The sequence below is a fragment of the Elaeis guineensis genome, chromosome 16 (genome assembly GCF_000442705.2).
Source record: "Elaeis guineensis isolate ETL-2024a chromosome 16, EG11, whole genome shotgun sequence".
NCBI lineage: Eukaryota > Viridiplantae > Streptophyta > Magnoliopsida > Arecales > Arecaceae > Elaeis > Elaeis guineensis.
Genome location: NC_026008.2, coordinates 26957383 through 26967360, shown reverse-complemented (window position 1 = coordinate 26967360; position 9978 = coordinate 26957383). Strand labels below are relative to the sequence as shown.

Sequence of the window (9978 nt, the reverse complement as noted above, 5' to 3'; positions counted from 1 at the left end):
ATACCATAACATGAGAGAAGTATTTTTATCCAATCACTTCCTATTACGTATTTAATATTTACGGATCGATTTTTTTATTTAAAAATTTGAATAATAAAAATATTTTTATTTTTAAAAAAATTATGATATTTTATATATATTATGAAGATAGGATGTCACGATATAAATATAAAATATTATAATTTTTTTAAAAAATAAAAATATTTTCATCATATAAAATTTTTAAATAAAAATTAATTTATAAATATAAAATATATATTAAAAAATAATAATTATGTGGATCAATCAGATTAAATAATATATTTTACGTGGAATTTCTTATGTCTGCAACGCACAGAATTTTGCGATTGTACGCTATCAGTAGCATCCAAACTTTTGGGGCCCGCTCCGTCCAAGCGGTAACCATCAATTTACTTTACGGGATTACGTGCATCTTGCAAATAATAATGCACTTCTAATGCACCTGTGCCAATATTATTTATCCTTTAACACGTACGTAATAATATCTCACGTGCGTAAAAACTAGCGCAGGAAAGTTAACCTAACGAGTAATTATCTCTCAAATTTCATTAGCCTCCATCACTACGCAACAACCATCGATCTGATCGTATTATATACGACCAACGGATCTCCACCAGAATATCCCTCGCTCGATCTATCCTAATTGACCAAACTACCCCCGACCAAGCCAAATTCTTCGGCGCCGACGCAACCAAAGGGAAGGGTAGTCCTGTAATTTGATGCAGACCGGTTCCCCCTGCCAATTGATCCGGCGATCGCTTCGGACGAAGGCGTTACATCGGTGGGGCCCGCAGCTGGCGACGTGGCCCGCTCTGGATCGTTAGCAGACGCTTCTCGTCGTCTTCGAATCCGGGAGCAGCGACGGGGGGCAATCGTCGACTGACGTGGCGGGATCAGCGGTGCTCGTCCACGGTTGGCCCCTGCATGGGCCCCCACATTCTCTTTTTGTGCCGCCACTGGGCCCCACGGTCTCGTGAACCAACGGACGCTCGTGAGGCGCCAGCAAGAGTTCGACTAATATGGCGCCACGTGTCTTTCCCGGCGCCTCCTCGTGGCCTCGTGTACAAATATCTAGGCGTCAGCTGGCTCCCAGTCCCAGCAAGCTCCACCGTCCACTCTGAGAGAGAGAGAGAGAGACAGGGAGGGAGCTCCTTGCCATTGCCGTTCTCCTGCATCTCCACCTAACTTCGTGGTCCTAGAAACCTAGCTCTAACCCTTCCATTAAGAAGAGAAAGGTGATCTCTGAAAAATCTCTACCCATTCTTCTATCAGATTTTTTAATTTAATTAATTCTTCGTTATTTGGGTTGACTCTGTTTTTGATCTCTTTAGAACTTGGGTAATGTGTTCTTTAGCTTGATTTCACTAGTCTTCTTCCTTTTTTCCTTTTTTTGGAAAACTAATGGAAAATTCACTGTAGATGCGTGGATTACTTTTTTTTTTTTTTTTGCTCAGAAAGGACTAACAGTATGTTGTTTTGACTATCATCTGAAGCGTAGATAAATGATTTACTAATTATTTTTTTCTCCTGGATAAATGGGAGTTTGAGATTTGTTGACTGATTGGGTGGTTATGTGTGGAAAATGATAGATCTCCCCTGGTTACTTCCTATTTTTTTCATAATGTCTTTTTTTTTTTTTTTTTGAGAAAAAAAGGCTTGGATGATATAATTTTGGATGTCATTTAACACTAATGAATAAGGAAGTTCATCGAAGAGTCATAAAAGAACTATGAATCTTCTCTCAAAGCATGGTGATGTAGTTTTTACTTGTTTTCAAAACTTTTTACGCCGATGGTTTCATATACATCTGGACCAGAGTTTTGATGCCTTTGGTGTTTCTTTAGTAGGCATCTGCCAATGGCTGCCATGTTGGCATCGCACTTCATCTCAAAGAGTTCTTATGGCAAGCATGGGGGAGTACTTGATTCGGAGCCAAGAACATTCCAAAACAGAAGGATTCCATACTTGAGGAATCAGTCCACTGCTTACCATGGACTGAGATCTCTCAACATGGTGGATTTGCTTCAGATGAGGACCAGTACAAAAGCAGCATCAAGGCTAGCAAAGGGGGCTTCTGATCATGCTAGCCGTAGGCCACGAGCTGTTGTTATATGTGGAAGTGGGATGAATCTAATCTTTGTTGGAGCTGAGGTGGCTCCATGGAGCAAGACTGGGGGACTTGGTGATGTTGTTGGAGGACTTCCCCCAGCACTGGCGGTAATTATCAGCTAACTCTTGTTCGCCACTAGATTGTGCTTTATAATTCATCTGTTTGTTAGTCAGGGAACGGCTTGGTTGATTAGTAGTTATAAGTATTCATGGTGTTAGTCCTTCTGTAGGCAAATGGACACCGAGTCATGACTATTTCACCACGTTATGATCAATACAAGGATGGGTGGGATACAAATGTTTTGCTTGAGGTATGTCTGTTTTGAGGATGAAAGGTTATCATGTGAAGTGTCTTCACTGTTTTGATTAGCCGTTATCATCTCTTGATGCTTGTGCTTGAATTTTGATGCTATGTACAGATAAAAGTTGGGGATAGAACTGAAACTGTTCGCTTCTTCCACTGTTATAAAAGAGGAGTTGATCGGGTTTTTGTTGATCATCCTATGTTTCTAGAGAAGGTTTTTTCTTTATCTCTACCCTTAAGCTCCTTTTCCTTGGTACATAGAGTTAAAGTATCAGAATATGTGGCACTTCATATGACATATCACATGCTCTTAATCTGAAAATTTAAGGTTTGGGGAAAAACTGGTGGAAAAATATATGGTCCTGTCACTGGAATAGATTATCAAGACAACCAGTTACGTTTCAGCCTCTTCTGCCAGGTTAGTGATCTCCATCTAAATGACAAAGAACTTTTTTTGCATCCTTTATCTGAATGTTTTGATAAATCGTCAACGGTATTTGTGTAGATAAAAGAGAAGATAAGTCAATAATTGTAACATAACTGTTAATTTCTGCACCAGGTCTGTAATCTTTATATTGCATAAATGCTTGCGCTATTGTTTTTTCAAACTACTACTCTTTAGAGTTAAACTCACAGTTCTTCAATTAATTCATGGGAAAGAAAATCAGAAGCTTGTTCTGGTGCTTGTCTGAATGGATGGCAGGCTTACTGTGAAAACTTTTTGTATTAGATTGGAGGGGAATATTTGCCCTGTAGTGCTGCTGTAAGAATTTTTTCAGGCCCTTGTTTTCACACACTGAAATTTAATGTTCATTTGACTGATGTCTCTACTAGGTTGTTACTCTCCACATCTGGCTAGAACCTGTGCTGAGTGCTCATAGCTTATATCATTAAACCATGCAACGGATGTAATTATTTTTGAATGATGATATAGTATTTTTCCATTGGTCTTGCATGCTATCATCATGTCTTCTGGATCTACTAGTGTCGTACTTAATTATGTACTGCTGAGTTGTTTTCATCTGTCCTTCACAATAATTTCTTTAGTCTGTGTTGATTTCTGTAGGACTGTCATCTTTTATTCAATTTGATCCTACTTCTGCAAAAAATACCTTTAATTTTTTGTTTCCATTCACATAATTGACTAAAATTCAACTATTTCATGATGAATTTTGAAATATCTAGTATTCTTGTGGCATTACAGGCAGCTTTGGAAGCTCCAAGGGTACTGAATCTCAACAACAGTGAACATTACTCTGGACCATATGGTATGAATCATGTTTTTTTACGTTGGGAAGCTGCTGAATCACTTCTGGTTACAATTTTTTTGCTTCGCCTATGATTTCTTGATGCAGGGGAAGATGTTGTCTTTATTGCTAACGATTGGCACACTGCTCTTCTTCCATGCTACTTAAAGAGTATGTACAAACCCCATGGTATTTACAAGAATGCCAAGGTAATCCTTCATTGTGGTGTGATTCTGATCATAATTTAAAGAACTGTTACTGATGTAGAGTTGTCTTGGCTGACTCGGTTTCACATGATTGGTAGGTGGCTTTCTGCATTCACAATATTGCCTACCAGGGGCGCTTCGCCTTCTCAGATTTTGCACTTCTCAACCTCCCAGATAATTTCAAATCTTCATTTGATTTTATTGATGGGTATGAGACTGTATTTCAACTTATCTTACAAGAAGGAAACTACTTGTGATTGTTCGCATGGGGCCTTTCTTTTTGACGAGCATATTTTATATGCTCTGTGCTTTGATTTTGCAGGTATGACAAACCTGTGAAAGGGCGGAAAATAAACTGGATGAAAGCTGGAGTACTAGAATCAGACAGGGTTGTAACTGTGAGCCCATATTATGCCCAAGAGCTTCTTTCGGGAAAAGAAAAGGGTGTTGAGATGGATAACTTTCTACGCACGACAGGCATTACTGGAATAGTAAATGGAATGGATGTTCTGGAGTGGAATCCAATGACCGACAAATATATCTCTGTCAACTATGATGCAACAACCGTGAGAGCTTCCCGAGAGTTTCTTTTTTCATTAGTTTCTCAGGAAATTAATACTGATAGATAGACACTTTTCAGGTAATGGATGCAAAGCCTTTAAATAAGGAAGCTCTACAAGCTGAGGTTGGGTTGCCTGTAGATCGAAACACCCCTGTCATAGCTTTCATTGGAAGACTGGAAGAGCAGAAAGGCCCCGATATCCTAGCAGCAGCCATCCCAGAATTCATTGATGAAAATGTTCAAGTAATTGTACTGGTGAGTATTCGAAGTGCTTTTGAGTTGGTTATAAGCATTTCTTGGTACAAATGAATTGAATAAATTGGGTTAATGACCCAATTTTTGTCTATCCACAGGGAACGGGCAAGAAGCATCTGGAGCGTCAGCTTGTGGATTTGGAAGAAATGTTCCCAGACAATTACAGAGCAATTATAAAATTCAGTGCTCCCTTGGCTCATCAGATAATGGCGGGAGCTGATATTCTAGCAATTCCAAGTAGATTTGAACCATGTGGTCTTATTCAGTTACAAGGCATGCGATATGGATTGGTATGTTCCCTAATTCTTCTTTTGCATCATATTGATTGAACCAATTTGAGTAGCCACCATCTTAGGTGCTAATGGGAGAGTAACATAATTTGTCAGATTTCTTATATCTAGGGAAAAATTAAACAATTTTCTAGGCTTGGAAATGTTTGGTTGCATTTTTCTAAGTTAACTTTAAATTGAACCCATGTAAGAGTGAAATTATTGTAGTCTTACCTTTTCTGTTTTCCATCATAATCTTTTGACTCTGGAACATGCTATCTTTCATATTTTTCTCCAATTTATGTTTTTGAGTTTGGCTGGACAAATATGGGTAACAACAAACAGAAAATTTGCTACCTGGGGTGGAAACTCTTTACATGGAGTTGACAATGAGAAGACAGGAAAATTGTTATGGACTCAACCTGACTTACCATAGTGTGGAACTGGAACCTAACCAACCAGACTATTTTTGTTCCCTTCATATCATGAAAATGGTAGTTTTTGCATTTTCAAATTCTATAATTGGCACATCTGTTTTCAGCAATTTTAATTGGATATTAGATTCTTTTGTTTGCTCGTAGTATAACTAAAACATACAGAGCATCCGAACAGCATCTTACTAACAAGAAAAAGTAGGTACTGGTGATATATGAAATAAATGCTGATGATAATGTTGTGCGATGTGCTGCAGCCTTCAATGTGTACCACCACTGGGGGACTTGCGGACACAGTGAAAGAAGGCTTCACTGGATTTCATATGGGTGACTTCAGTGTTAAGGTAAGGATCTGCTCCTTTCAGCTAAAGACCAATTTATGTGGTGCCCCTATTCAAGTGAAATAAAACTCCCATCTTCTTCTTTCAGTGTGATGTTGTTGATCCTGCTGATGTTAAGAAAGTTGTAACGACTGTGAAGAGGGCTCGTGCATCGTATGGAACACCTGCTTTTGCCAAGATGATTCAGAACTGCATGGCCCAAGACCTCTCCTGGAAGGTGGGCAATATACCAATAGTGTCTCTCCCTCTCCCCCTCATACACACACACAAACACGCACGCACGCACATGCGTGCACACACGTACTCACCCACTGCTGTTTCTGCAGCATGAGTACAAGTTTCAGCATAAGCCCCTGAACAACAAGGTTGTTTGACACCACGAATGCATGTTTCATCTCAGTAACTTGACACGACCTTGCTTTCTCATATTGCTTTTGCTGCATCTCAGGAACCTGCAAAGAAGTGGGAGCAGTTGCTTCTGAGCTTAGAGGTTGCTGGCAGCGAACCTGGACTTGATGGAGAGGAAATTGCTCCTCTTGCCAAGCAAAATGTGGCCACTCCCTGAAGGCAATAATATCGCTTTTGCAGTGTTTTTGTAAGCGACGCACTTAAGTGGGCTGGCATAGCCAAGGGTCCTGTATAAATTAACGTCTACGCTGGTGCATGTTTTGTCTATGTTTGGACGAGAGAGGGAGAAAGAGCTTGTCGATGGAGATGTTTCTGGGGATAAAGATGGTATGACGAACCAATGGATGAATAAATGCTTGGGTGCCTTGTATTTTCTTGTTCTTGTAGGTGTCGGTAGCCGTGATGGTTCCGACCATGATCTCCAAATTTTCTTTACACCAGTTAAGACTTTCGCCTGCACGGCTCTTGAAGCGATCATTGCATGATTTATTGGTGCGTGAATCCTTCTTTGGCGCAAAAGATACACCCCCAACCCGTATGACTTGCTGAAATGAGTGTGGTAGATGGAAGGTTGAGCGGTTGAGCTGTCAAGTATTTAGTCGCATGATGATTGATGAGCTGTTAGGCATTTAGTCGCATATTGATTAATTGTTGAAAAAATGTTAGGTATTTATATAGGGTTAAAAAATTTAAATAATATTTTTTTAATTAATTTTTTTGTTTGAAATTTTAGATTGTAACGGATGATGTTAGAGTTAATATAAATTATAATTTATATAAATTAGGGATACTATAGTATGAGTTAATATAAGTTTGATTAATTGTGGTATTTATGAATATATTTATTTAAATTTAGATTTTTAATTTGATAAGGTTGTTAGTGTTTAAAAGAATGGAGTATGTAAGGATAAATAAAAGCGTATTATTTGTTGAGAAAATTTTAGGTATTTTAATAGAATTAAGAAATTGAAATAATATCCTAATGTTTTGGACGAGGTCTTGGATAGTTATAACTTACATGGGGATATATGGAACTTCCATGGGCATTATTAGGTGCTTATATATTCTCTTTTCATGATACATGAGATTGGTTCACGAGAATGCTGGATTGTTGAGTTGCCAAACGGGCGAGATAGGGGCTCGATGGAACTTTTGTGTACACTATTTTCTTTCCCTGATGCATGTTAAGTGCTAAGTTGTCAAACAAGCAAGATGTTGGTTTATGGATATTTATGATGTTCTGGACTCGGTGCTTTTTCCTTCTCCGTGATGCTGGATATAGAACTGAAGTCTAGCTGAAAATCTTTCACAGAAATGTCTGATTGAAGTGCATCTCTCAAACATTTTGCCATCCTCAAGCTGTAAGAGTTTTCCAAAGCTGATGCCGTGCCCTAAGAATTTTCTTAAGCAAATGTTTTGGTTTATACAAACAGATAGCAAATGTTTGTTTTGAAGACACGAGTAGAAAATGATAGCACATGCTTAGTAATTTCCTGATCTTTGATTTTACGTGGATATAGATCTCTCTCATATCATGGTAGATAAAAAGAGGGGAAAGCATGTAATTGCCACTACTCTTTACCTTTGTTCTCTTTTTATTTTTCCTTAAAAAAAGAGTTTTTGATATGGACAATTTTTAATTATTAGTAATCGTAATAAAAAAATTAAAATAGTGTTGCCAAATATATTTCGGAGCATTACTAATTTTTCTTTTTTAATTTTTCAAAACAAAGAAAATGAAATAAAGTTTTACCAAGCAGACCCTTACCATTTGGTTTTGCAGCCTTTTAAAATGAGTATTTGCTAATAGATATGGGACTGATATTTCCTTGTGCTGTTGTTAAGTGGTGTATATATTGCACATATTGAAATGCTTAATCTTAGCACATTTTAAATGTAATTAAATTTAGTAAAAATAAAACAGATAAAATATCCATTGTGATTACATTGTCTGAATCGTAGCAACCCTCTGTACATGGGCTTTGAACATGTAATCATACATATTGATTCCAGAAAAAATTTTTGTGCACCATGAGTGGTGTAGAAAATCTGATGTAGAATGCACCATTTTATGTGATTGGTCCATGTAACCATTACTTTTCAATGCGTATTTAATGCCTGCAGTTCTTTTTTTTTGTTTAAAAATTTTTGCATGATGAAAATATCTCTATTATTTGAAAAAATTATGATATCTTGTAGCATATAATGGCTTTCTACATGTAAAATGTCATAATATGACTCAAAAAATTATGACATTCTACGGCATATTATGACATTCTGCAGCAAATTATGACTTCCTGCATGTAAAATGTTATAATATAATCCAAGTTGTCATAATATGGCCCAGGATGTCGTAATATAAAAGAAATATTTTTGTCTAGCTACCTTCCAATACGTATTTAATATCTGTAGCTTTATTTTTTCGTTTGAAAATTTTGAATGACAAAAATACTCTTATTTTTTAAAAAAAATTATAATATCCTATGCATATTATGATATCCTGCGTTATATTATGATATCTTGTGGATAAAAATTATGAATTTTTGGATGCAGTATGTTATAATATAGACATAGGATGTCATAATTTTTTCAAAGAATATGGACATTTTCGTCATTCAAAATTATAAATGAAAAAGTAAAACTGCAGACGTTGAATGCACAATGAAAAGTAGTGGCTACGTGGACCAATGGAATAAGGTGGTGTGTTCCACATCAGATTTTCTACACCACCTGCAATGCACAAAAAATTTCTCATTGATTCAATAGACTTGCACTATGCACAAGGTATGGATACCCGAGAGAGAATCTTGGCATGACCAAGTTTAGAGTTGCCATTGGCTCTTTAAAAAAAAAAATCAATAAAAAAAATCAGTAAAAAAAAGTGGCAGAAAAAACAAATCTAATTGAACTCAAGGCTTGATTAAGATTTGAAGGAACTAATAAAGATTCAATGAATAAGAAAACCTCTATATCCTTAGATATAAATTTCTAGGCCCGTACTCATTCAAATAGCCAACACAAGACTCATGAACCATATGCCTATCCAATAGGCATATGGTAAATGAGATCTAGAGTTTCTGACCACCAACCAAGCTCTCTAATGCTTGATCTAGGGTAGGGATGATGCTCGAAGACTTCTAGGGTGGCTTATTAGAGGGTCTTATATTCTATTTTTCCACCTAAATATCCAATTTGGGAGAAAATATCTACAAGCTATTGGCTAATATTATAGAAACTAACTCAAAATAAAAAAGAAAATAGACAAAAGTCAAGCTATTTAATCATCAAGGAGTATAGTTTCATTCAATCAAGAGATGGTTACATGCTTGCATTTAGAATTATAAAGATCTAAACAAAGAGAAGAAGGAAAAAAAAAAGGAAGAGAAGGCTTTTTCGATGCTTGAACACCTCCTTGCTCTTAGCATCCTTGGTTTTGAGATGAGGTTGCTCCTCGACAATAGATGGACCTAGATTTAGATCAATTGGAGAATAGGAGAAGGGGGATGGCCTAAGGCTAGGAAGAAAGGTTTAAGCTAAAGGAGATTATAAAGCCTTAAAGGGCATATAGAAGGGCTGGGGCTAGAGGAAGAGATGGAAGAAAGAAATAAACAAAGATGGACAAAGGGATTGAAGGGAATATAATTCTATTCTCATAGGGGCTATTTATAGAGGTTAGGAGAGAGATCGGAGAATAAATTTAAACTTTTGAATAAGGAGAAGATGTGAGATAATGGCCAGGAACTCCCAATTACTTTTGGAGAGAAAGTTATGGTAGAAAAGTTATTAGAACTATTTGAAATTCTAATTCATTTTTCTTTTTTT

At 36.9% G+C, this 9978-nt stretch overlaps 1 protein-coding gene across 2 annotated transcripts; it reads left to right on the top strand.

The window, feature by feature from the left end:
- The first annotated feature begins 1110 nt into the window (after positions 1–1110).
- LOC105059288 (granule-bound starch synthase 1, chloroplastic/amyloplastic) lies at positions 1111–6526 on the top strand. Of its 2 annotated transcripts, none has more exons than XM_010942532.4 (14): positions 1111–1256; positions 1866–2238; positions 2361–2441; positions 2550–2648; positions 2763–2852; positions 3639–3702; positions 3790–3890; positions 3986–4095; positions 4210–4453; positions 4528–4704; positions 4803–4994; positions 5665–5751; positions 5837–5965; positions 6197–6526. In XM_010942532.4, the coding sequence occupies exons 2-14, from the start codon at positions 1879–1881 to the stop codon at positions 6311–6313; spliced, it is 1851 nt and encodes a 616-aa protein (XP_010940834.1). In that variant the 5' UTR covers positions 1111–1256; positions 1866–1878; the 3' UTR covers positions 6314–6526. The 2 variants fall into 2 exon arrangements, with proteins under 2 accessions (XP_010940834.1, XP_010940833.1); XM_010942531.4 differs by having other exon boundaries at positions 1118–1256; positions 1869–2238.
- Positions 6527–9978: the final 3452 nt, after the last annotated feature.